The 27,731-nt window shown below is 43.8% G+C and overlaps 1 protein-coding gene across 8 annotated transcripts in view; it reads right to left on the reverse strand.

The window, feature by feature from the left end:
* zc3h18 (zinc finger CCCH-type containing 18) overlaps positions 1–27,731 on the reverse strand; it is a 120,995-nt gene that overhangs the window by 64,342 nt on the left and 28,922 nt on the right. For all 8 annotated transcript variants that reach the window (XM_078400685.1, XM_078400691.1, XM_078400687.1 and 5 more), the window contains 2 exons: positions 24,518–24,629; positions 22,193–22,467 (listed from right to left, as the gene is read on the reverse strand). In XM_078400685.1, coding sequence (XP_078256811.1) covers positions 22,193–22,467; positions 24,518–24,629 — 387 coding nt within the window. The remainder of the gene's footprint in view (positions 1–22,192; positions 22,468–24,517; positions 24,630–27,731) is intronic.

Consider the following 27,731-nt stretch of genomic DNA (forward strand, 5'->3'; position numbering starts at 1 on the left):
CAAATGCAGATAAGTCCTGCCTCTCAGAATTCCTTCCAGTAACTTACCCACCACTGCTGTTAGGCTTACCAGCCTATAGCTACTTGGCTTGTCCTTGTAACCTTTCTTAAACATGCAAAATATTGGCCACTGTCCAGTATTCCGGTAATTCACCCTTCCTTGGCTGGGGAAGATACAAACATCTTCAGGATATGGGAGGAAACCAGAGCACCTGGAGGATATGCATACGTGCAAACTCCACACAGACAGCCTTTAAGGTCAGGATCGATCCAGTCTCTCCATCTATAAACAACAGGTCTACTAGCAGCACCAGAGCTTTTTGTTTGCTGCAAATAAACATGTGGTGTTTACATGTTCTGTTTCAGCAAATATAACAATTAAACAATCTTGACACAGCCAAATAGTTAATCAACATCTATCTTTGGGCCACTCACCAGGGACTGCCCAATTTAAAGTGTAGTCACGACCTTAGGAAAAAAATTGGAAACTCCAAAGAGAAATCTAGTATTGTTGTTCTCATCTTGATTGATTGCATTAGATAAGGTACAGAACGCTATCCTTGCACCAATAAGCCTGTTAAGCAAACAACAGAGCAAAGTTCTAACTTCAATGGGAAAGATATTTATGTTCACATTATATTAATTTACAGCCAGTATTTATTAGTCTTTAGAAGGAGGTTGTAAACCTTAAAACATTGACGTCCCTGTGGGAATACAATAAATAGTAATACTCCAGTAACATGCTCTTGGACTATTTTGAAATCCCAAAGGTTCAGCATTCTCCTACTCTCCCTTCCCACTCACCAGCACCCTGGTCTCCACATACCCTTCCACTCACAAGCAGCCCAGTTCCCTTTAAATATATACGGCTATATTTTCCATACTCCAGGCTCCCCTTAAAGTTCACTGGAAAGTTTATTATTCTACCATGTCACATCTAAAATAAAGTTAATTAAAAATGTGTTTAGTGTATTAATAGATGGTTGGATCTCTGTTCAAGAAAAAAGCCAGAAGTATCACAATTATGAAAATGAAACAGTAAGCGGAGTGAGTGTCTTTTAAATGTGAGGGATTAAAAGGTAGTGTTCAGAGGAACCTGGGTGTCCAAATCACTAATGCGCAATACAATAAGCAATTACAAAAACAAACAGTATGTTGGCTTTCATCGCAAGAGATGAGTACAAAAGATTTCTTACTACAATTAGTGACCTGGCAAGATCGCAAATGAAATAGGCCCAGTCTTAATACCCAAGAAAAGATATGCTTGCAACAAAGGGAGTGTTCAATGTCTTACCAACAGTGAACATGTTCTTTGAGGAGAGACCAAGCAGAGTGGGCCTATACTCTCTGCAGTTTGATCCAATGGGAAATGAGGGAGGAACAGTGACACAGCTAGTAGAGTTGCTGCCTCACAGCATCAGCATCCTGGGTTCAATCCTGACTTCCAGTGCTGTCTGTGTGGCATTTGTATATTCTCCAGAACTGAGTGACTTTCCTTCAAGTGCTCTGGTTTCTTCCCACATCACAAAGTAAGGTGAAAGGAGCATGCTATTCATTCTAAGGTAGACACAAACTGCTGGAGTAACTCAGCGGGACAGGCAGCATCTCTGGAGAGAAAGAATAGGTGATGTTTTGGGTCGAGACCTTCAGACTGAAATCAGTCTGAAGAAGGGTCTCGACCGGAAACGTCACCCATTCCTTCTCTCCAGAGATGCTGCCTGTCCCGCTGAGTTACTCCAGCATTTTGTGTCTATCTTCGATTTAAACCAGCATCTGCAGTTCTTTCCAATATATGCTATTAATTCTCATTTTCTCATTCTCTGTCTCTCATGGTCTGACAATATGTTATTCTGATTCTGATTCTATACCAAGGCTTAAGGCCCTTGAGCTCATCAGTTACATTTCAAGAGAGGCAAGAGTGTTTAATTGTCATATGTACTGAAAAAGGAACAATGAAATTCTTACTTGCAGCAGCACAACAGGTCTGTAAACACAAAGCTCCCGGAACTTTGCCGTCACTCTCTCCTCCCATCAACCCAACTCCAAATGAGAGTAGCACTTAACGATGCCTCGTCCTCACCTTGTAGTCTCTATATTTAGCAGATCACTTTTTGTAATTCCTAATGTCAACAGTACGGTGCATCCCTCAACATCCTTTCCCTTTCACACAGCGCTTACTATTCAAACAGGAAATGTTACAACATTTTACTTCCTTTCACCTGGGACCCAAGCACACTTTTTATTCACTACACTACACTCTTCAGAAGAAAATCAGACCTTGAATGCATGCTTTATTATGCATTTTCTTTTAGTTCACAATCTTACAATCACTTGCAATTTCATCCCAACCCTTACCACCCAATTGGACCTTCATTAAGCTCAATATGAGAAACAGTTTCATCTTTTCCTTTAACATTCCTCCTCTGGCCTCAACACCTTTAGGAATCCACCAATTACTCATCCTCTTGGCTTCTTTGTACTATTATCACCATCTTTACCTTGCAACCTCGTATCATTTAATTTCGGTTTCACTTCATCACATTTTTCCATTTGTTGTGCTCTCCCCATTTCTTTTTTCCACGCCTTTGAAACTTGTTCATCTTGATTTGTTTTCCAGAACTGATTAAAAACATTAAACCTGAAATGCTGATACCAGGGACTGCAAATGCTAGAATCTTGAACAAAAAAAAAATTGCTGAAGTGACTCAGCGAGTGAAGCAGCAGCTATCAAGGGAAATGATCAGATGATGTTTTGGTTTAATGAAGGAGGGTCCTGACCCGAAATGGGGACTGTCCATTTCCCTCCACAGATGTCACTTGGCCCGCCGAGTGCCTCCAGCAGTCTGATTTGACGTTAAATGCTTTCTCCACAGGGTCTAACCAGACAAACCTTTCCACCCTGACATTTTTCAACAATGCCCTTTGCAAGTCAGGAAATTATGCCTTTTACTGATAAAGCTTTGTGGAGTACGTAGGGTAATTCATGGATAAAAGACCCTGGAAATGGACAGTCATACATAAACCATTAAATAATCTATATACGCACACTCTCGTTTGTTTGTTACTGACCTACAGCCAAAACGGTACACGATAGCGCAACAATTTTAGGCCCACCTCACTCACCATGAGTGCTAATGGAAGAAGTTTCATTGAAATCGGTGTTATATTTTTAAAGTTATTCACATTTTAAAGTTTAAATCTATCTCCTAGGCAGGGAGGGGGGGAGGGAGGGGGAGTGGGAGGGAGGGAGGATAAGGGGAGGTTGAGGGGAGGGGAAGGGGGTGGAGGGGGAAGGGGGTGGAGGGAGGAGGGGTTGGAGGGAGGGGGGGTTGGAGGGAGTTGGAGGGAGGGGGGGAGAGGGGAGTGGGAGAGAGGGGAGGGGAGGGGGAGGGGGGGAGGAGAGGATGCTCTGCCAATGCAGGAGAGGTTTGGGCCCAACGGTCCACTTGGTCTAGTGTTATCTTAAAATCCTAAATGCTTGGAGAAATAAAAGGCTAGAGTTCCTAAAACAGCTGTGGAAGTTAAAATGCTAAACTGACTCAGTCTCTTGCTGCAGTGAGTGAAAGTGGAAAGATTCCAGAACAATGCTTCAATTCTGCCCCAAAAAAACAAACTATGCAGATTTCTTAAACCCAGTTTTTTTTTTGGATGTTTCAGTAATCTCACCCATTTTTTAATAACAAAAATAAGGCATATCCTTGGGAATCTCATACATTGGGTAGATGGCACACTTTCATTCATCACTCATTTTTGGGGGTATAAAAAAAGGCAAAGTCAAAAGGAAAACAGTGCAAATGATGAAAATCGCAAACAAAATTGTTAACACTGGAAATGCTCGGCAGATCATGTAGTATTCATGGAGAGCAAACTGCTGATTGTTTTTAATCATTTTATGTTTATCTTGTAGCTCTTAGTCTTAAGATATTCAGATTCTGAGGCGAGGAGAGGTGTAGATTTGGTTCAGAACTTGGTTCTGAGCATGTTTGCAAAAAAAGAAGATAAGTAGTCAAGGGTAATTCCAAAGTTTTAAGATGAGAAGAATTTGTGACTGGCAAACAGAATCTAAAAATGAAGGAGAAAGCTAACATGCGACTGAGCTAATCATCAATATTCCATTTATGACGTAAAAGACGCATTCCTTAATCTGCACCGGAAACATTCTATGTACCTAGATAGCATAAAGTGATGCAATTTGTTTTTGAATGGTAGAAGGAAATAATTATTAGACTTTAATCTTGCCGCAATTAGATTGTAACTCAATAAAAAATACTTAACTGAATGCTATAATTAACTGATGCAAAATTCCTCTCACCTTAAGACTATTCCCAAGTTGATCATTTGACTATGCAGTCAAACCGGAACTTTGTGAAGTGCAGCAGTATATGAGAGAAGCCACAGAATCTTAACATTTTAGTAAACCTCACTTACATTTCAATCAACTTTCCCAAAGCAAAGGAACTTGTTAATATAAGAAAATAACTGCAGATGCTGGTACAAATCGATTTATTCACAAAATGCTGGAGTAACTCAGCAGGTCAGGCAGCATCTCGGGAGAGAAGGAATGGATGACGTTTCGGGTCGAGACCCTTCTTCAGACTGATGTCAGGGGGGCGGGACAAAGGAAGGATATAGGTGGAGACAGGAAGATAGAGGGAGATCTGGGAAGGAGGAGGGGAAGGGAGGGACAGAGGAACTATCTAAAGTTGGAGAAGTCGATGTTCATACCACTGGGCTGCAAGCTGCCCAGGCGAAATATGAGGTGCTGTTCCTCCAATTTCCGGTGGGCCTCACTATGGCACTGGAGGAAGCCCATGACAGAAAGGTCAGACTGGGAATGGGAGGGGGAGTTGAAGTGCTCGGCCACCGGGAAACCTCCCCCCTCAACTCCATCCAAGGACCCAAACAGTCTTTCCAGGTGAGACAAAGGTTCACCTGCACCTCCTCCAACCTCATCTATTGCATCCGCTGCTCTAGATGCCAACTTATTTACATCAGCGAAACCAAGCGCAGGCTCGGCGATCGCTTCGCTGAACACCTGAGCTCAGTCCGCATTAACCAAACTGATCTCCCGGTGGCCGAGCACTTCAACTGCAGCACTTGAGTGCAGTACACTGACAAACATTAAGAACTGGATTAGACCACGTAGCATCTGCTCCATCATTCAATAAAATCATGCATGATTTGATTGTGACTTCAACTCCATATTCCTAGCTACCTGTCGTAACCTTTCACTGTCTCGCCCGTTAAGAATCTAGTCTGGTTTAAAAATATTATGCCTCTGCTTTCACCACTCTTTGTGAAACACAGTTATATTGGTTTTGGTATTTAGTATATTTTTGTCATATATAACAATATACAGTGAAAAGCTTTGTTTACTTATGCTCGAGTCAAATCATACTATACACGAGTACAACCAAGCTATACACCAGTACAACAGGTAGCGTAAAGAGAAAAATACCAGAATACAGAATATCATGAAATCATTCTGGTAAGCTCAAGGATGAGAAGCATGAAAGCTTAAATATATGCTTGGGGAGGATGAGGTCTCCTTACAGGCAATAGTACCCAGCTAATGCAAGAACAACTGGTGCTTCAAAAGTATTCTCTCTTTATTGTCTTAGTAGTATAAACACTGTTCTCACCGACTTACTACGCAACTGTTTTCACAGTGCATCAGTGGTCACCAGGAAGCAAACATTCAGCATTGGAAAGACCTGTGGTCAGACAGAGCATGGTGTGTTGTGGCCTAATCAAATATACTTCAGGTTTAAACTTGCACATGGATATTGTTACAGTATTACTAAATCTGTTGCAAAGAAAAGTAGGCATATTTGACATTATGAGAACCTTTCGATGCTTACAGATGGCAAAGCTGTAGACGAAGTCTGTATGGACTTCAGCAAGTTATTTGATAAGGTTCCGCATGGCGGGCTCCTCTGGAAAGTTAGATTGCACGAGATTCAAGGAGATAGCTGACTGGTAGAGAATTAGTTTCATGGAAGGAAACAGAGTGAAGGTGAAAGCATGTTTTTTGGACTGGAAGACTGTAACTTGGTTGTGTGCCTCTGGGGTCGGTGCTAGACTCATTGCTGTTTGTTGTTTATATCAATGATTTGGATGAGAAAGTGCAAGGCATGATGAGCAAGTTTGCACATGTCACTAATGTGGGTGGTCCCATAGATAGCGAAGATAGTTATCAAAGATTACAATAGGATCTTGATCAGTTGGGCAAGTGGGCTGAGGAATGGTTAATGGGGTTAAATGCAGATAAGTGAGAGGTGTTCCATTTTGAGAAGGCAAAACAAGGCAGGACTTTCACAGTGAATAGCAGAGCTCTGGGGAGTGTTGTATAGCAGAGGGAACTTGGAGTGCAGGCACATAGTTCCTTGAAATTGCCATCACAAGTAGATAGGATGATCAAGAAGGCTTTCGACATATTGGCTATCAGTCATTGTATAGAAGTTGGGATGTTATGTTCCTGCTGTACAAGATTTTGATGAGGCCACATTTGGACAATTGTGTTCATTGTTGGTCCCCCTTCTAGAGGAAAGATGTTGTTATGCTGGAAAGAGTACAGAGAAGATTTATCGGATGTTGCCAGGACTTGTGGGCCCGAGCTAAAGGGAGGGGTAGGGCAGGCTAGGATGTTATTCCTTAGGGCACAGGAGAATAAGGGGTGCAAGATCATAAAGGGAATAGATCGGGTAATGCACCCAGAATAGGGAATCTTTTAACCAGAGTAGGGAATCAAGAACCGGAGGATATAGTTGGGTGCGAAAGGTTTAGAAGGATGTGGGCAAAATGCGGACTGTGGGACGTGAAGTTGGTACATCTTGGGCAATTGGGCTGCAAAAGTGCCTGCTTCCTTGTTGCATGACTCAAAACATGTTGAATGCTGGTGAAAGGTAATGGGATGATTGGGGAGTTCAGGACGGAATGATGAAGTTTGACTGTCAGCGTGCAAACATGGCGTTCTTTATGGGAAAATGTTTGCTTATAATGGTGGATAGAGGAGGTCAATTTGACAATTCAGAGATGAAAAGGGTTGTAGGGAAGAACAAAGATCAACGTATGCCAACGGAATGAGAAGATTGAAAGGTAACAGATGTTCAAAATTAAGTGCAATTAAGTCTAAATTTGGAAGAACACAGGAAATACTTAGAATGTTTAACAATTTCAATGTTACATAGAAAGGGACACAAACACATATTCCTACATCTGTAGGGTGTTGCACTTGAAAGACGATTCTCGGCCCATCAATGTCATATTTCTAAAGATATCTGTAGGGCAAACTCATTCACAATGTGTTTATGATCCAGCAGAGAGAAATTATCTAATATCAGCCCCTAACAATCTTTTAAAACTTGAATCTCCTGGGCCCTTTACAATACACATTATTATCCATTGTGTGAAGTTCTCTGTAAAGAATGACATAGCCCTTGTGAATCAGAGTAGCAGAACTGCACTTGCACAGATGCCATGGAAAATTCCTTCTAATAATAATAATGATATATTCTAGAATTTCACCACACCCCTTCCTGAACTGAAGTATTAAGATCTTCCTCAAGTGTTCTGGCTCTGCACACAGATTGCCTGTTTGGTCTCTAATGGGCCCTCCTCTTTCACCAATCATTGTCTTGCCCTAAATATACGTAAAATGCTTTGATTTCCATTAATATTGTCAGCCAGTGATATTGTATGGTTAATTAATTTCTAATCAGTAATGGGATCAAGGGCGAAGTGCAGGAAAATGGGGAATGTCAGATCAGCCAGGATCACATCAAGGGGCAAATAGCCCCTCGGTTCCTCTTCTGGTCTTATCACATTGTACCCACTCTCAGCTACCAGTAACTGCATGAACATTTAAGAATCCAACTGGTAAATGCTCTGGAACAGAACTATGAAGGGAGCCCCACAGAGATCATCCATTCACCCCTTTCATGAAATCTGGGGCTGGAAAAGAGGCCAACTTGTTCAACTCAACATGGGTAAAGAATGATTCAAAATTACTGGATAAATATTCTACCAATGCAAAGGTCACTTTCTTAGTATTTAATAGACCTTGTACTGCCAGTTTATTATTCACACTGGAATTCCCAATGATTAATTAGGGAAATAGCTCCCGGAGAAGCAGCATGCCAAGTCAGAACCTGAGCAGTTGAAATGCCATTGGAGGACTGTACTTCTGCAGCCACATAAATCTATATTTATATTACTAAAACTCTCATCTTGTTTGTTCCGTATGTTTGTGCCGTAGTTATTTCTCTGTCCCGTTGTTTCTTTATGCCCTTCTCATCTACAAAAAAACCGGCACATGACCTGGACAATTTTAGGCCCACCTTACTCACCATTGTCCTGGGGAGTGTTCAAAAAAGTTTCATTCAAATTGGTCATATTTTTCAAGTTATTGACATTTTAAAGTTTAAAAATCACCTTATTAAACCGATGCTTGCCATGTTCAACATATGACGTCACAATGGGACCCGCCCGAGTGACGACTAATGAGGGGGGGGGGGGGAACGATGACCGCTGGGGGTGGGACCCGCAAGAGTGACGGGAGTCGCGGCCAATGGGGGGGGGGGGGGGGTAACTTTAAAAAATGCACCCCCCCCTCCAGGAGGACCAGCGCCCGTCCCGGCATGCCCCGCACCTGACCTTCCTCCCGTGGAGCAGCGCGGCCCCAGAGGATCCAACAAGATGGCCGTCACCACCATTCCCCGCCGCTCACCGCCGATCAGCGCTGTACGCACGGGGAACAGGTAAGTGGCTTTTCCCTGTCTCCCCTCGCACGCCCATGGACACGGGGGACACTCCCCGCCCAGCAACGGCTCCACAGGTTGCCGGGCCCGCAAGATTATCAGTTGCGGGAGGGTTCCCGGCCCGCAGAAGAAACAGGGCCAAAGTCAGTGGCTTCTCCTTGTCCCCCCTCGCCCACCCACAGCCCCGGGGGACGCTTCCCGCCCACCAATGGGCCCACGGATCGGAAGGCCCGGTGCGGCCCCGGGGGACACTCCCCACCCATCACCAGGTCCCACCGCTGATCAGCGCTGGACACAAGGGGCCCAGGTAAGTGGCTTTTCCCTGTCCCCACTTGCCTGCCTACGAACCAGGGGACACTCCGCGCCCGGCAATGGGTCCACGGGTTGCCGGGCCCACAGGATGGTCAGTTGGGGGAGGGTGGCCGGGCCTGCAGGAGAGGTTTCCACCCAACGGGATTTACCGTGCCCGCAGGACCACCCACAGCAGAGATCTGGACCCAGCGGGTCAGTTCGGGACGGTTTTCGGGACAGTTGCCGGCACTGCAGCAGAGGTTTCCACCCAACAGGGTTGCCGCGTCCGCAGGACCGCCCGCAGAGATTTGCACCCAACGGGTGCACGCCCTCTGGTATTCATTAAAAATAAAGGAATGTAGATAGAAGGAGCAGGGCCAATTAGCGAACAAGAACGTGATACGTACTGAGATCGAGATCATGCCTAGAATATTAAGATTTTCAAATTGTCAAGGAACAGGACGCTTTCGAAAATTCCAGCAAAGGGGAGGAGATTTAATGTACGAGACAAAAGCCGGTGACCAGAGAAAAAAAGCAGCCAATGTTTAAGGGTAGATAGACACAAAAGGCTGGAGTAACTCAGCGGGACAGGCAGCATCTCTGGAGAGAAGGAATGGGTGATGTTTCGGGTCGAGACCTTTCTTCAGAGTTTATAGGTGTTACCAGGTCCTGATGGAACACAACCCAGATTGGCAAGGGAAGTGGTGGTGGGGTAGGGGTAGGGGAACTCAACTGTGCCATTTGCATACACTTGAGATCCTGATATTTCTATTTGCCATCCCATGGGTCAGCTCAGGGGTGGCAAGGCACCTGACACAATAGTAAAGAAATGTGAAGCGACGACTTTGCAGCTGATTCACTGGTGAGAGTTCACTAAGTTTCACAAAGAAAACAAGTTTCAAAGACAATGAGTTCAAGGAGAATGATATAGGATAGTTTGGAGAAAATTTGTTGGGATAGGATTTATTTCGAATTGGAAGAGAATAGGCTAATTAGGGAGAGTCGATATGGCTATATACTGTACAGCATGGCTACATTTGCTGTCTCTGCTGTTCTCAGTGTGGGAACCTCATCTACTGGATTCATTGTTCTCTGTCGGCTCCTAGATAGAGACCAGGCTGAGACTGGGCGATCATTTTGCTGAACACTTATGCTCAGTCCATCTTGGCTGACGTGATCTCCCAGTTGCCAAACATTTTAACTCCCCTCATTCCCATACTGACCTTTCTGTCCTGGGCCTCCACTGTCAGAGTGAGGCCACAATTTGAGGAATAGTACCTCATATTTTGCTTGAGAAGCTTACAACCATGAACGTTGATTTCTCTAATTTCAAGTAACCCATGCATTCCCTCTTTCCTCCCTTTGTTGTCATGCTAGTACCAATGTTCGCATTCTTGTATCCCTTCATTATCACTTCTTTCCCAGCCAACAATGGACAATTTATGGGCTCCACCCTTCTTTAGTTATCTGTTGTCAATCCTGCTTTGTTCTGGCCTTTTCTTACCTCCAGTTCTCTCCCCTGTACTTTCAGTCTGAAGAAGGGTCCCAACCTGAAACATCACCCATCCTTTTTCTCCAGAGATGCTGCCTGACCCACTGAGTTACTTCAGCACTTTGGGTCTATCTTGGCTATATACGCAATAGGCTGTGCCTAACTAATGATAGAGGTTTTTGAGGCAACTACGGTGATGTTGAGAGTAGGGCAATGGCTGATGTTTACATGAATTTTAGTAAGATATTTGGTAAAGTTCCCCTTAGTAGGCTGATCTGGAAGATTAAAATCCATGGGATTAATAGTAAATTGGTAAAAAGGACAATATTCAGGCTGGAGGTCTGTGACCAGTGGAGTTCTGCAGGGATCTATAATGGGAACCTTTGTTGTTTATATACATAAAATGGCTTGCATGTAAACGTAGATGGGTTGGTTAGTAAGTTTGTAGACATGCAGTGCGATAGAGCTCACTTCAGAAATGGGAGGAGAAATGTCAAATGGAATTTAACCTGTTCAGTGCCACCCCCCCCCCCCCCCCCCAAAGTAATCTCAGGTCATGGCCAATAATGAGAAAAAAAATGTGGCAGTGAACAGGTTAATGAGGTGTTGTGCTTTGGGAGGTTGAATGCAAGAGGAACATGTACAATTAATGACAAGACCCTTAACGGCATTGATGAACTGAGGGATCTTGGAATCCAAGTCCATAACTCCCTGAAAGTGGTAACACAAGTAGATTAAGGGGTAAAGAAGGCATATGGTATGCTTGCCTTCATTGGTCAGGGCTGGAGTATAAGAATCAGGAAGTCATGATGCAGGTTTAGAGGACTTTGGTTAGGCCGCATTTGGAGTAATGCATGCAATTCCGGTCGCCCAAACAAAGGAAAGATGTGGAAGTTTTGGAACGAATGCAGAGAAACTTTACTAGAATTATGCCTGGATGAGAGGGTATTAGCTACAAGGCTGGACACAATGGGTTAGTTTTCTCTGAGGTATGTAAAATTATGAGCTGCATAGATAGGGTAGACAATTGGAATCTTATTCCCTGGATGGAAAAATCAAGTACTGGAGAGCATAGGTTTAAGGTGAAAGGGGCAAGTATTTTTTTTACACACAGTAGTGAGTGTCTGGAATGCTCTGCTGGGAGAGGTGGTGGAGGCAGATATGATAGTGGCATTTAAAACACTTTTGGATGGGCAAGTGGATATGAAGGGAATAGAAGAACATGGATTATGTGCAGGCAGATAAGAGTTAGTCTTGGCATCAAGTTTGGCACAGGCATTGTGGGTTGAAGGGCCTATTCCTATGCTGTATTGTTTTATGTTCTATGGACACAGCTATATTCTATTAGAATATGTTCTATGGTGTCTACATGAATTAAGTTTCAAATTACAACTTCCATCTAGAGATCAGTTTTCACAGGGGAATTTCTGTAAATGCTCCAATGCCCTCATTTAATTGCTGACATCCACTAAGTAAATGATCTCCCACAGGCAGTTAATTTTTAATCTCTGCTACCTCCTTAAAATAGCCTTACTATTTTTAGATCTAATGGTGTCATTTACTGATGTAATTAATGTTCGAAACATTATCAGCTCCAAACAAAAGCCAATCACTACTGTTCCTTTTTAAAAAAACCACCGCAACAGAATCCAAAATTAGAACTTACATCAGCAAAACATTGGGTAATATGCAAAATCTGTAAGTTATCTTTGCCCATATTTAGCCCTTTCCCTCTAACCTTTCCTATCCATGTACCTGTCCAAATGATTATTCATTATGTTATTGTACCTGCCTAACTACTTCCCCTGGCAGCCTGTTGCACACACCCACTATCTTTCCTGGGAAAACATTGCCCCTCAGTGTTCCTATTAAATCTTTCCCCTCTCACCATATACCTGTGGTCTCTAGTTCTCGACTCCCCTTCCATAGAAAAAAGCTGTGTGCATTCACCCAATCTATTCTCCTCATGAATTTACACACCTCTTTAACATCATCGCTCATCCTCCTGCACTCCAAGGAATTAAATCCTATCCTGCCTAACCTCATCACACAGCTCAGGCCCTCGAGTCTTGACAACATCTTCGTAAATCTTCTCTGCACTCTTTCTAGCTCAATGGCAGGTAACTGAATGATACTGATATAGAATGCAGAACATAGAACATTACAACATAGGAACAGGCCCTTCAGCCCATCCGAATGAAGAAGGGTTCCAACCCAAAACATCACCTATTCCTTTTCTCCAGAGATGCTGCCTGACCCGTTGGGTTACTCCCGCATTTTGGTGTCTATTTTCAGCCCATCATGTCTGTCAACCACAATGTCAACCCTAAATTAATCACATCTGCCTCAACAGGGTCTGTGTCCCTCCATCCACTGCTTGTTCGTGTGTCTGCTTAACAGTTTTTAAAAGTTTACTATAGTATCTGCTTCTGCTGAGCATTCTGGCAACACACCCAGGCACTTACCATTTTATTTAAAACTTGCTTTAACACATCTGTTTTAATCTTTCCTCTTTCTTCCCTTATACTTACCCCCCTAGTATTTGACAATTCCACCATTAGAAGACTATCGACAGGTATCGTTTTATATACTTCCATCAGGAAGCAATCCAAGTTTGTCCAACCTCTCCTTATATCTAATACCTTCTAATCCAGGTGACACCCATTAAACCTCTTCTGCACTCTCTTCAAAGTCTACGTATCCTTCGAGTAGTGTGATAACCAGAACACAATACTGTAAATGGGGTCTAACCAAAGTTTCATACAGCTGCAATCTGCCTTTTATACACAGTATGCTTTGGTATTCTTGACAAGTGTATCAAGAAAGTTTTGCATGCTCTCCAGGCTGTGAAGCACCCTAATAGGATGCTTTGTACAATGCATCTGTAGAAATTGGCAAGAAGCACTAGAGACATGGCAAACCTCATTAGCCTTCTCAGGAAAGTAGAGGATTTGTTGCACTTTCTTGGCTGTAGCGTTACGGTGGTTGGACCAGGACAAATCATTGGTGATAATTACAGCTGCATGAGGAGTTGATGACAGCATCATTAAGCACCATTTATCCACAACCTGTTCAATGACACCCATTTGTGTTTCACGAAGCCTACTCAGTTCCATATGTCATCACTGCCTTGACACAAACCTCTGGAACTTTATTCCATAATGCTTGCTAACTTCAGTTTTACTGGGACTCTTCAACATCTCACTTGATGACAATGCCAGACACACCTCCATATTTGGATCAAGTCTATACTTAGTGCCCCAGCAAAACCCATCTCAAGCTGCCACAGATGATTAAATGTGAAGTGACTGGTTAATACTCAGCCAGATTGAATTTCCTATGCCTTTTGCAAAGCTTATAACTTCCACACTATTGGGCAGATGATTCTGTTGTAACTGCACTGGAACTGCACTGCTTGGCTTGAGGCAATCACGTTCCAGGGCACAGGCCTTCAGTACTGCAGCTCTTGCTGATCGGTCCTTTGAGTTTACTGTATACAGTGCTCTCAGTCATTCTTGACATGAAGTGGAGTGAATCAAATTGGTTGCAGGAATATTGGGAGGAAACATTGATCTAATACTTAGATTGTGCGAATGCTTAAGCCTTGTGCATTGGATATTGTTTTGCTGCTGTGCAATATGCAGCTTGGTCCATGTTGCAGCTTCACCAGCTGGCACTGCATAGTATTTAGGTATGTTGTTCTCGGTCTGCCATTCTGCACTCATCATTAAGCAAACGTTGACACATGGCAATGGCAGAGTATGGGATATGCTGAGCAATGAGGTTTGAGATTGTGGTGGTGATCATTGCTGATGCATCAGAATGCCGCATGAATGTACTGTTTCAATCTTCCGTTTATATTCTCATTATCATGATTTGAGTATGCCAAACTAAACAACAGAGGGTGCGCCTGGGACTTTGCCTTTCCAAGGACGGTGTTGTGTTCATATTTACTAATGTTATCAGGGTCATAATGCATTTGCCACAAGCAGAACAAAATGCTGGGTTAACTCAGCGGGACAGGCAGCATCTCTGAAGAGAAGGAATGGGTGACGTTTCGGGTAGAGATCCTTCTTTGGACGTCTGAAGAAGGGGCACGACTCGAAACGTCACCCATTCTTTCTCTCCCGAGATGCTGCCTGTCCCGCTCAGTTACTCCAGCATTTTGTGTCTACCTTCGATTTAAACCAACATCTGCAGTTCTTTCCTATACAGTGCCCTCCATAATGTTAGGGTCAAAGACCCATCATTTATTTATTTGCCTCTGTACTCCACAATTTGAGATTTGTAATAGAAAAAAAATAACATGTGATTAAAGTGCAATGTCAGATTTTATTAAACGGTATTTTTATACATTTTGGTTTCACAATGTAGAATTTTATTGTGTTTATACATAGTCCCCCCCATTTCAGGGCACCATAATGTTTGGGACACATGGCTTCAAGGTGTTTGTAATTGCTCAGGTGTGTTTAATTGCCTCCTTAATCCTGGTATAAGAGAGCTCTCAGCACCTAGTCTTTCCTCCAGCCTTTCCATCACCTTTGGAAACTTTTATTGCTGTTTGTCAACATGAGGACCAAAGTTGTGCCAATGAAAGTCAAAGAAGCCATTATGAGACTGAGAAACAAGAATAAAACTGTTAGAGACATCAGCCAAACCTTAGGGTTACCAAAATCAACTGTTTGGAACATCATTAAGAAGAAAGAGAGCACTGGTGAGCTTACTAATCGAAAGGGACTGGCAGGCCAAGGAAGACTTCCACAGTTGGTGACAGAAGAATTCTTTCTTTAATAAAGAAAAATCCCCAAACACCTGCCCGACAGATCAGAAATACTCTTCAGGAGTCAGATGTGGATCTGTCAATGACTACTGTCTGCAGAAGACTTAATGAACATAAATATAGAGGCTACATGGCCAGATGCAAACCAGTGATTAGCTGCAAAAATAGGATGGACAGGTTACAGTTTGCCAAGAAGTGCTTAAAAGAGCAACCATGGTTCTGGAAAAATGTCTTGTGGACAGACGCGACGAAGATTAATTTATATCAGAGTATTGGCAAGAGCAAAGTATGGAGGAGAGCAGGAACTGCCCAAGATCCAAAGCATACCACCTTATTTGTGAAACACAGTGGTGGGGGTGTTTTGGCCTGGGCATGTATGGCTGCTGAAGGTACTGGTTCACTTATCTTCATTGATGTTGCAATTACTGATGGTAGTAGCATAATGAATTCTGAAGTGTATAGACACATCTTATCTGCTCAAGTTCAAACAAATGCCTCAAAACTCATTGGCCGGCGGTTCATTCTACAGAAAACAATGATCCCAAACATACTGCGAAAGCAACAAAGCTAAAAAATGGTAAATTCTTGAGTGGCCAAGTCAATCACCTGATCTGAACCCAATTGAGCATGCCTTTTATATGCTGAAGGGAAAACTGAAGGTAACTTGCCCCTAAAACAAGCATAAGCTAAAGCTGGCTGCAATACAGGCCTGGCAGAGTATCACCAAAGCCACCCAGCACCTGGTAATATCTATGAATCGTGGACTTCAAGCAGTCATTGCATGCAAAGGATATGCAACAAAATACAAACCATGACTACTTTCATTTACATGACATTGCAGTGTCCAAACATTATGGTGCCCTGATATGGGGGGACTATGTATAAACACTGCTGTAATTTCTACATGGTGACACCAAAATGTATAAAAATGGCCTTTATTAAAATCCAACAATCACCACCTGTGATTTTTTCTATTACAAATCTCAAATTGTGGAGTACTGAGGCAAATAAATAAATGATGGGTCTTTGTCCCAAACATTATGGAGGGCACTGTACCTCTTGTGTCAGTCCACCAATGCAATCTGAATGCCATGTCAACGGTGGTGCTATCAAAAGGTCATGTTTCAGGTCAAAGACCTTTGTCAGAACTGGAAAATAGAAAATAAACTGCAGAGGGTGGGGGAGGGATGGATAAGACAGGACAAAGGAATATCAGAGAGGATGCAGCCTTGACTATCATGGTGAAAAATGATGTAAGCCATCTGTTGGACAGATTTTATATCAACAACTTATCCACATGTGTGCTCTCTCCACTTTGATATATCCTTTGTATTTTTACATGCATTAAATGATAACATTCTGTTAACTTTCTTAATTACATGTTGAAACTGTAAAACTAGTGTTTTGTAAATCATGCCCGAGTGTACCCAGATCCCACTTAATCCGAACTCCCTCACCATTTGGAGAAGACACTTTTTCATTCGTCCTGAGATAAAATAGACGATCACATTTTCCCTCTTTCTGACCCATTAGCCAATACTTGCCCATCCTTTTATCCCTCTGTACCCTTTTATCTGCTTCACAATTACTTTCTGACATATCATTGTCTCATTTGTAAATTTACCAAACCTTCGGCACCTTCATCCAAATCACCAATACTGATCCCTACGACACACTACTTACCACAACTTGCCCATCAGAAATAAAATAATTCTTGCCTATTCTCAGTTTCTTGTTTGCTGGCCAATTTTTCCATCTATTCAAAAATGTTGCATTATACATTATAAATGTTACTTTCCCCACTACCCTTTCATGTAGCACCTTATCGTGCCTTCTGTAAATCTATATGCATCCCCTTGATCCTCAGCATGTTTTCATAAATGACCATTAGTCAATTTCCCTTTCCTCAAATTTTTTGAAGTATTTTGGTATAATATCTCTAATATTAGCTTCTAACTTTTCGCTGTGATAGATAAAGCTAACTGGCCTGTACTTTCCCATTTACATTCCCCTTCTTGAACAAAAGTGTTTCTATTGTTCTTTTCCAATTTAATAGAACTTTCCCTGAATCTAGGAAATGTTGGGATATTAAAACAGGTAGCTGCCACTTTGAAGATTTCGGCCCATGAGATCCCTGGACTTGTCTGTAGCCAGATCCAGCTATTTGCTCAGTATCACAGAGTGACATTTTCTGAGTTTGTCTGTCTCTTCCTAATAGACAGAGTTCGAGGGAAACAGCCCGTTTGGCCCATCAAGTCCACATTAACCACTGATTTACACAAATCCTGTATTAATTCCAGTTTTTATACTCCTCATATTCTCTTTAACTCCTCATAGATTCTACCACTTATTGAGTAAGAAAATAACTGCAGATGCTGGTACAAATTAAAGGTGTTTATTCGCAAAATGCTGGAATAACTCAGCTGGTTAGGCAGCATCTCAGGAGAGAAGGAATGGGCGACATTTCGGGTCGAGACCCTTCTTCAGACTGATTTCAAACCACTCGAGACAATGTACAGTGACCAAGTAACTTATCAACCTATATGTTTTTGTGAAGTAAGAAATCAGAACCCGCCGGGGAAACCTCTATGGTCACAGGGAGAATGTGTATACTCCACACATTGGAAGTTGGGATTGAACAGGGGGCAGTGGTGATATGAAGTGGCAGTTATGACAGCTGTGCCACAGATTTCCATCTATTTCTTATATCCTCTATAGTGAAGAAAGAAGCAAATTACTTTATGGAAAACAAGACGATCGTAGTTGAATTAATTCTCCAGATTCACTTTCTACATTACTATATTCTGCACTGTATTATATTCTGCATTCTAGTATTTTTCTGTTTACACTACCCATTATAGTTGTGAGTGGCTTGATTGCACTCATGTGCAATATGATTTGACTGGATAGCACAGACAAAGCTTTACACAGTATCTCAGTACGTATGACATTAATAAACCAACACTGAACCAATGCACCCATTGCTAACTCTTTTCTTACTTCAAATATCAATAGAACCTCCTATGTCCTTTTATATTTCTAGCCAAGTTTATCTCAGAATCATACAGCATGGAAATAGACCCTTTGGCCCAAGTCATCCACACCGACCAAGGTGCCTACCTGCACTAGTCCCACTCATGCCTGGGCCATATCTGATCCATGTTGCAAGGTGGCACAGCTGCTACTTCACAGCGCCAGAGACCTGGATTCAATTCTGACGGATGATATTTATTTGGAGTTTATATGTTCTCCCTGTGACTGTGTGGATTTCTCCTGTCCTCCCACATCCAAAAACAAGTAGGTTTGTAGGCTTCTGTAAAATTGCCCCCAGCGTAGAGGATGCAAAAGTGGGATAACATAGAACTAGTGTACGGGTTTGGTCGTGGTGAGCCAAAGGGCCCGTTTCCACATGGTATCTCTAAATTCTCTCTCTCTCTAAACTCATGTACCTGTCCATGTGTCTTTAAAATGCCGTAATTGTACCCACCTCTACCACTTCCTATGACAGCTCAATCTTTATACCCACCACCCTGTTTGAAAAATTTGCCCCCTTTTAATCTTTCCCATCACCTTAAGTCTATGATCTCTAGTTTAAAGTACCCTACCCTGGGAAGAAAGAACATGCCCCTCAACCTTATCGATGCGCCTCATGACTTTTGTACAGATCCGTAAGGCCACCTCTCAGCCTCCATCACTCCAGAAAAAAGTCCCACCCTATCCAGTCTCTCTTTACAACTCAAACTCATCAGTCCTGGCAACATCCTTGTTAATCTTTTCTGTACCCTTGCCTGCTTACTCCCATCCTGCTTGTATATCTCATTCTAATTTTTCCTAATTTATTATTCTTTCAGTTATTCTTTTTAAAAATATAATTATCCAACCTTGTCATCTGCCAACTGTCTTTGTGTAATTATATGTTTTGAGCTTTTATAGTCATTCATGAATGATGGATCCTCCCCTTGATCTTCTCTTTTATTGCAAGAATCTATTTTCCGTGGGTAGATTATCAGAGTGGGATGGATGGAGAATGGAACAACATCTAAGGCATTGAGGCTTTGACACGGTAGGGCACAGAACCAGAGACCACTGAGAAGAAACAAGCAGGATGTGGTGTAGTTTTCAAGTAATCTATAATCAATTAACAGTGGCTTGCCTATATAATACAAGCATGTTACAATGGGAAGACAATGACTAACAAGGAATGGATCTACAGTCGGCTGGTTACTTCAATGACAAAATAGGAGAAAGCTGTGCAGACTTTATGTTGAGTCAACCACCACTGAATTTCCATTGTGCACTCTCGTGAGGAGGCAAATATTTATTTAATGCTCACTACCTCAAAGGCTTAAAATATTTTACCATGAAAACATAGAACATAGAACAGAAAAGCATATGAACAGGCCCTTCAGCACACAATGTCTGTGCTGAACATGATGCCCAGACCAACTCTTATCTGCCTGTACATAATCCTCTTCGTCCATTCATTGCATACCATAATTTTATTTCATTAAAATTATACACTTTCGTAACTCAGGAATTACTATTGTGTAATCAGTTTCAATGTGCAAGATGCTTCCTCGTAACCCTTTGAATGCAAAATATATAAAACAGTTGAAAATAATTGGCCATAGCAGTCAAACCAGAGATTTGGGCTTACTCATATCTGGGCTTAACTGCTCAGTTAATGCAAGCAGGATACACTGCAGACTTGAACCATTGTGCATAAGAGAACATGTGCACGTGGTGTGCTAGTAGGCTGGACAAGCACTCACTCACTCTGATGCTAAAGTGACATATCTCAGTCATGGGCTGACACAGCTAGTCAAACTTGGCTTTTTCAGCAAGTCAGTGCAATGGCAAATTAGCCCAAACCCATTTCACTGGATGGCCACTGAAGCTAGAACCACAGTACAATTGTCTGCCAGCAGGAGGTGGGTGTGCATGTGGGGAAAGAGTATAGACTCTAAAGCCCACTGCAGTGGTCCAACTGCACACATTTGCACTGTTCCAGTTCATACAGTTTGGTACAACGTACTGTATCATACCTATTTGTACAATGAGCTTTCAAGAAAGCCAAGTAAGGTCTGCATTTATGGTAAAAATGAAGAACCATCTATATACTAAAACTCTCGTTAGTTTGTTTGTTCCTGAACTACAGCCAAAACGGTACACGATAATGTGGCAATTTTAGGCCCACCTTACTCACCGTTGTCCCTTTGGTGCTAATGTAAGGAGTTTCATTGAAATCGGTATTATATTTTTAAAGTTTGTTTTTTTAATTTAAAAAAATATATATTTTATTATTTTTTAAGTTTAAATCTCCGAGGGAGGGCGGAGGATAAGGGGGGTTGAGGAAGATGAAGTGGAGGGGGAGAGGAGGGAGGGTGGGAGGAGGTGGGCACAGGAGGGAGAGGGGGGAGGAGGGAGAGGGGGGTGGGGGGAGGAGGGAGAGGGGGTGGGGGAGGAGGGAGGGGGGGGTGGGGGGAGGAGGGAGAGGGGGGTGGGGGGAGGAGGGAGAGGGGGGTGGGGGGAGGAGGGAGAGGGGGGTGGGGGGAGGAGGGAGAGGGGGTGGGGGGAGGAGGGAGAGGGGGGTGGGGGGAGGAGGGAGAGGGGGGTGGGGGGAGGAGGGAGAGGGGGGTGGGGGGGAGGAGGGAGAGGGGGGTGGGGGGGAGGAGGGAGAGGGGGGTGGGGGGGAGGAGGGAGAGGGGGTGGGGGGGAGGAGGGAGAGGGGGTGGGGGGGAGGAGGGAGAGGGGGTGGGGGGGAGGAGGGAGAGGGGGTGGGGGGGAGGAGGGAGAGGGGGGTGGGGGGGAGGAGGGAGAGGGGGTGGGGGGAGGAGGGAGGGGGGGTGGGGGGGAGGAGGGAGAGGGGGGTGGGGGGGGAGGAGGGAGAGGGGGGTGGGGGGGGAGGAGGGAGAGGGGGGTGGGGGGGAGGAGGGAGAGGGGGGTGGGGGGGAGGAGGGAGAGGGGGTGGGGGGGAGGAGGGAGAGGGGGTGGGGGGGAGGAGGGAGGGGGGGTGGGGTGGAGGAGGGAGAGGGGGGTGGGGGGGAGGAGGGAGAGGGGGGTGGGGGGGAGGAGGGAGAGGGGGGTGGGGGGGGAGGAGGGAGAGGGGGTGGGGGGGGAGGAGGGAGAGGGGGTGGGGGGGAGGAGGGAGAGGGGGGTGGGGGGGAGGAGGGAGAGGGGGGTGGGGGGGAGGAGGGAGAGGGGGGTGGGGGGGAGGAGGGAGAGGGGGGTGGGGGGGGAGGAGGGAGAGGGGGGTGGGGGGGGAGGAGGGAGAGGGGGTGGGGGGGAGGAGGGAGAGGGGGGAGGAGGGAGAGGGGGGAGGAGGGAGAGGGGGGTGAGGGGAGGAGGGAGAGGGGGTAGGGAGGAGGGAGAGGGGGGTGGGGGAGGAGGAAGAGGGGGTGGGGGAGGAGGGATAGAGGGTGGGGGGAGAGGGGGTGGGGGTGGAGGGAGAGGGGGGTGGGGGAGGAGGGAGAGGGGGGTGGGGGGGAGAAGAGAGAGGCGGGTGGGGGGGGGGGGGAGGAGGGAGAAGAGGGTGCTGCATCAATGCAGAAGAGGTTTGGGCCCAACAGATCTACTTGGTCTGGTTTTATATACTTGTTACTCGTGTATCTTAGATTTAAATAGTAAATATCTCTGAGGTGCAGCTGTTGATCATGACAGCTTTCCCTCTGAACTAGTATAGAAGTTTTGCAGGTACTGCATAAATAGGGCAAACACCATCACGAATACGTAAACCATGAATTAGAAATGTTGCTGGATGAAGGGGAATACATGTGTACCACTGGTATTACCGATGAACACGAGTGTAAACAAATTGACAAAAGAAGGCTGCCTGGAGTCAGTTGAGAAATTTTACAAGGAAGATGCTTACCTTACTGGAGGTGGGGATCTCTGCTTTGGTTTCTCTTTCTCTCGTTCTCTGTCTTTCTGTACTTTCTCTTTCTCTTCACGCTTGGCTCGTTCTCGTTCCCATTCCTCTTTTCTTCGTTGCCGTTCTTTGTCACGTTCACGCTCTCTGTCCCTTTCTCGCTCTCGTATCCTGTTTCCGCGTTCTCTTTCTCTTTCCCTTTCCCTCTCGCGCTGCTCTCGATGTCTGTCTCGCTCTCTTTCTCGTTCCCTTTCTCTCTCCCGTTCCCTCTCCCTTTCCTAGCACAGAAAGGAAAATAAACTCTTCACTGTCAACCTTCAAAGCAGCATTAAAACTCTTATACTCCAACTGCACGGGCAAAGCAAGTGCTGACCCAGTGAAGGTGGAGAGACAGCTACAAATTCAATGTTCACTCTGTGCCAAGCCCGATTATTTTCACTGGGCCCAACTAATGATGTACAATGCAGGTGCTCATCAACAGGGACACAACTGAACTTAATGGAAAGGGTTAAAGGACGTTCCTCTAAGAAAAGAGACAGCCTTCTGAGAGGGTGGGGTAGAAGACAAAGCTGATGAAATGGTAGATTGGTTCATTTCAGATCAGTCATGCTCAGATGACTGATTGTCAAAAATTGTGATATTTTCCATTTCAGGGTGATCTGTGACACTGGAGCACGAGGACCATTAATTTTGCACAATAGGGAAGGGCAGGTGAGTCGTCCACTCCTGAGAAAATGCCTATCTGATTTACTGAAAATTAAGGGAAAACCCAAAACATTTAAAGTATCTTAAGAGTGACCATTGAAAGAGTGGAGACCAAAATGGTGGCGAGGTCTTAAATTAATACTTCTCATTTGCTTTTCCCAAAGACATTACTCCTCATTAGACCCGAGTGATGTTCCGGAAGACTGGAGGAGGTTCTATTTAGGAAGGGCTGCAAGGAAAAGCCTGGAAACTATAGATCAATGAGCCTAACATTGGTGGTAGGGGCTGATTAGGGATAGTTAGCATGGTTTTGTACATGGGAGATTGTGCTTACGAATCTGATTTGAGTTTTTTGATGAAGTAACCAAAAAGGTTGACGAAGGCAAAGCTTTAGTTAAACTAAACTAAACTTGAGGGTCTGAGCTGTAGGGAAGGCTGGGCAGGTTAGGACTTTATTCCTTGTAGTGTAGGAGGCTAAAGGTTGTATAAGATCTTGAAGGGAAATAGATATGGTGAATACAGTCTTTTACCCAGAGTAGGGGAATCAAGAACCAGAGGATATAGGTTTATGGAGAGATTAAATAGAAAACCGAGGGGTAGCTTTATCACACAGAGGATGATGGGTATATGGAACAAGCTGCCAGAGGAGGTAGTTGAGGCAGGTACTACAACAATGTTGTGAGCCAAAAGCAGGCAGGTGGGACTAGTGCAGATGGGACATCTTGGTTGTCATGGGCAAGTTGGGCCAAAGGGCCTGATTTCATGCTGCATGACTCCATGGCATAATAATTGGAGAATCCATCTATGCTCATTAACTCCCCTATGATTATATCATTAACCTGTACCTTGAACGAACTCAATTAACCTGTCAGTGGGTCTTTCGGCTGTTAGAGTTAACTGGAGCACCCATGAATTCCATGTTGTGATGGAGAATGTTTACACTCGTCACAAACAGCCCCAGAGCTCATTATCATGTCCAAGCCACGGCGGTGGTGAAAGGCAGCAGTACTAACTGTTGAGAATGAGATTTTTGGCATGTAGTGGAATCAAATCAGGAAAGTGGAGCTGAAGCCAAGTTTAGTTAAGGCAATAAAAGGGCTTGAATTTCACTTCCACTCTGACGATTACAGTTGCAGTTATGAGAAAGTTTTCTCAAATGCTTTGCGTCACACCTCCAGGGAGGTTAGAGTGAGATAAAGACTTGTGGCTCTATTTTCCATGAGCTTGCAGTCTACATTACAACCATTAATTCAGATAATCTCATTCAGAAGTGTAATGTTATCTTTTTGCTGTGGATAATTTAAAAAAGCTGGAACCCTTTTGTCTCCTTTTCATCTCTAAGTTTCGAACACCCATCTGCCAAGCAAACCCCGGCCACCTCACCTGTAGCCACCTATCACTTGCTAGGTTTCCCCCCCGCCCCTTCCTCTTTTCCAGCTATCTCTCCCGCCCCCCCACTAACTCCAGCACTTTGTTCTGCCCTCATCTCGTCTGTTCACATCAGCAAGATTTCACTGTCAGTTATTTTGAAATTTTGGTTGTGATTGTGAACGCAAGAGCAAAAGAGCAGTAATACATTCAAGCTCTAATACATTCAATGCTGTCATTTCTCAAATCGCTTACCCTATAGTGATAGTCTGCCTCAGTCCATTGCACCCGGAAGTTCTCATACTGTCCACCACGCCAGTATCGCTCAGCTTCATGCTCATAGTAGGGAGTTATATAAGGATCGGGTCTAAGGGCCAAGACAGGAAAAAAAAAAATCAAGCTGCAGCTTCCATTCTACAATGCATAACAAAGGAGATCTTACAGTATGTTGGAATACATTAAAGTATTTCCCTCAATAGCAACTTTGGTTGCTCTGTGATTATGTTAGTCTTCCACCATTGGCACCTGTGCACGATTAGATTAACAATAGCAGCACATGCTGGGCAACATTTAGAGCCCAGGTCAACCTTCCTTCAATACCTGCACATAAACATTTTCCCATCAAATGATGATCAAGAATGGGAATCCAAGCTGGTTATCTTAGAATCATGCAGCGTGGAAAAAGACCCTTCGGCCCAATTTGCCCACGTCGACCAACATGTCCCATCTACACTAGTCCCACCTGCCAGTGATTGGCCTATGTCCCTCTAAACTTATCCTAACCATGTACCTGTTCAAATGTTTTTAAAATGTTGTCATTGTACCTACCTCAACTACCTCCTCCGGCAGCACATTCCATATACCTATCACCCTTTGTGTAAATAAAGATGCCCCGCAGATTCCTATTAAATCTTTCTCCCTTTATTTTAAACCCGTGTCCTCTTGTTCTTGATTCCACTACTGTGGGTAAAAGACCCAGTGCATTACCTTATCTATTCCTCTCAAGATATTATACATGATAAGACCACCCCTCATCCTCCTACGCTCCAAGTAATAAAGTCTCACCCTGCTCAACCTCTCCCTGTAGCTCAGGGCCTCAAGTCCTGGCAACATCCTTGTAAATCGCTGCACCCTTTGCAGTTTGACAACATCTTTGCTATAACATGGTGCCCAAAACAGAACACAATACTCTAAATGCGGCCTCAACATCTTGTATAACTGCAACATGACCTCCCAACTTCCATACTCAATATTCTGACTGAAGAAGGCCAATGTGCCGAAAGTCTGCTTGCCACCTTAACTACCAGTGACCCCACTTTCAAAAAAAATCTTGTATCACTGGAAACACTCCAAGTATCTCATCTACTCAGTACAATCAACCACCACATTTATGATGAGATGAGCGCCAAGGTCTGTACTAAGCATCCATTTCTAAACGATTTAAGTTGGTAGTGTAGTATCTTCTTTAACTGGGCCAGGGGCAAAGAAGGCATGTCCACGAGTTTTGGGTTACAGTTGCAGAATTTTGGTCAGTAACGATGTTGAAACGGTGTGTGATTTGCAAGTTCTAAATCAAGGCCCTGCCTTTTTTTTATTACAATCTAATAAGCAATCAAAATTGCTCATTTTGATTGAGCAAAATGGACTGTAAACAACTACTTGATGGTAAACCCATCTCAGAGCAATTGGGGGGCATTCAAGGGTTTTTGGATAAAAAGGTTTCCACAGAAAAGGTTGGATTTCCAACTCTCGATTAAGAGTCATATAGCATGGAAACAGGGCCTTTGGCCCAACTCATCTATGCCAAGATATCCCATCTAAGATAGTCCCATTTGCCTGTATATAGCTAATATCCCTCTAAACCTTTCCTAACCATGTACCTGTCCAAATATATTTTAAATGCTGTTCAGAACATCCCTGATTACATGATGGAGGGCGAGATAGGCAAAAAGGGAAAAGATGTGTAAAATGCAGAGCTTAATACAGCAAAAAAAAAACCCATAAAGGAATATGAAAAGTGTATGAATGAAATCGAGCGAAATTAGGAAAACTAGGATATGCATTAAAGAAATATGAAAGGTTAACTAAGGAAATTCAACAAGTTTCAATTTATTACCAATTTCTACAAATGCACCATCGAAAGCATGCTACTGTGATGCATCACAGTTCGGTTTGGCAACTACTCTGCCCAAGACCTCAAGAAATTGTAGAGTTGTGGACATAGTTCAGTACATCACACAAACCAGCCTCTCTCCACTCCAAGTAAACAACATTACATGCTGCCTTGGGAAAGCAGCCAACATAAGAACCTCTCACACCCTGATTATTCTCTCTTCTCCCTCTTCCATCGGACAGAAGGTACAAAAGCTTGAAAACGTACCACCAGATTCAGGAAGAGTTTTTTCTGTACTGTTATAAGATTCTTGAACACACCTTACATAAGCTGAGGATTTTTCCCCGACCTAACCTACCTTGTTGCAGTAAAGAGCAATGGTTAAGGACAAAGGATAGGACCAGGAAGTCACGAAACAAAGTATTTTTGAAATGGCAAAATGGGAAGGGGCGTGAGTATCCGGTAGTGGAATTGCATTTAAGCTGGCAGAAATCACAAAGAATGTGGCATGGAAAGGACAAGGAGCACTATAACCATGGTTTATCCAAGAGAAGTGAAAGTAGAAGTCCAGGAAATTGATGACATATGTTCAAAGGGTCTGTCAACAATCATACAAAGAAGCACAGTTCAGTAAGGAAGGTGTCTCAGAGGGTGGTTGGGTTCTGAACCACACTACTTGAAAGGTTGATTTTGGCAGAAACCCTCAACACTTTTGGACAATGCTTGAATGCAAATTCTAAGAGCTAGACCTACCTCGCCACTGACCGAGTTGAGGAATGTGGGTTAATGTTGTGAGCTCTTATTTTTAACTAACATGAATGTGACCCAATTGGCTTTCTTGTAATATGCCTGAATTGTTTTTTTAACAACTGCAGATGCTGGAAATCTGAAATAAAACAAAAAATAGTGAAAAAGTCTGGTCAGACAGCATCTGTGGAAAGAGAAAGAGTCAAACATTTCAGGATTGCAACCCTTCATCGGAAAGGTTCTTCCTGATCTGCTGAGATTTTCCAGTATTTTGTGTTCTTATTGCCACATGCCTGCTACCCTGAAGCTATTGGAAGAGGTTCAGTTACTGAAGCTTTAGCAAGTTATGCAATGCATTTTGTGGCTGACTGCCAAAGGAGCAATGACCATTGGTGAACAAGCGAGTCCATGGTGGAAAGGCCAATCAAATGGGTTGCTTTGTCTTCAATGACGTAGACTGCACCTGTTGATGCAAGTGCAATGTGTTCCTTTTCATTTTTAACATCTCTCATACATAATGGACAGGTTTTGAGGTTGCGAGCACTAGTAGAAGGCATGTTGTTTGCATTCAATAGTTAGAAGTGAATTTGAAGGTGACGCCAAAGCCAT

Source organism: Rhinoraja longicauda, chromosome 6 (genome assembly GCF_053455715.1).
Source record: "Rhinoraja longicauda isolate Sanriku21f chromosome 6, sRhiLon1.1, whole genome shotgun sequence".
NCBI lineage: Eukaryota > Metazoa > Chordata > Chondrichthyes > Rajiformes > Arhynchobatidae > Rhinoraja > Rhinoraja longicauda.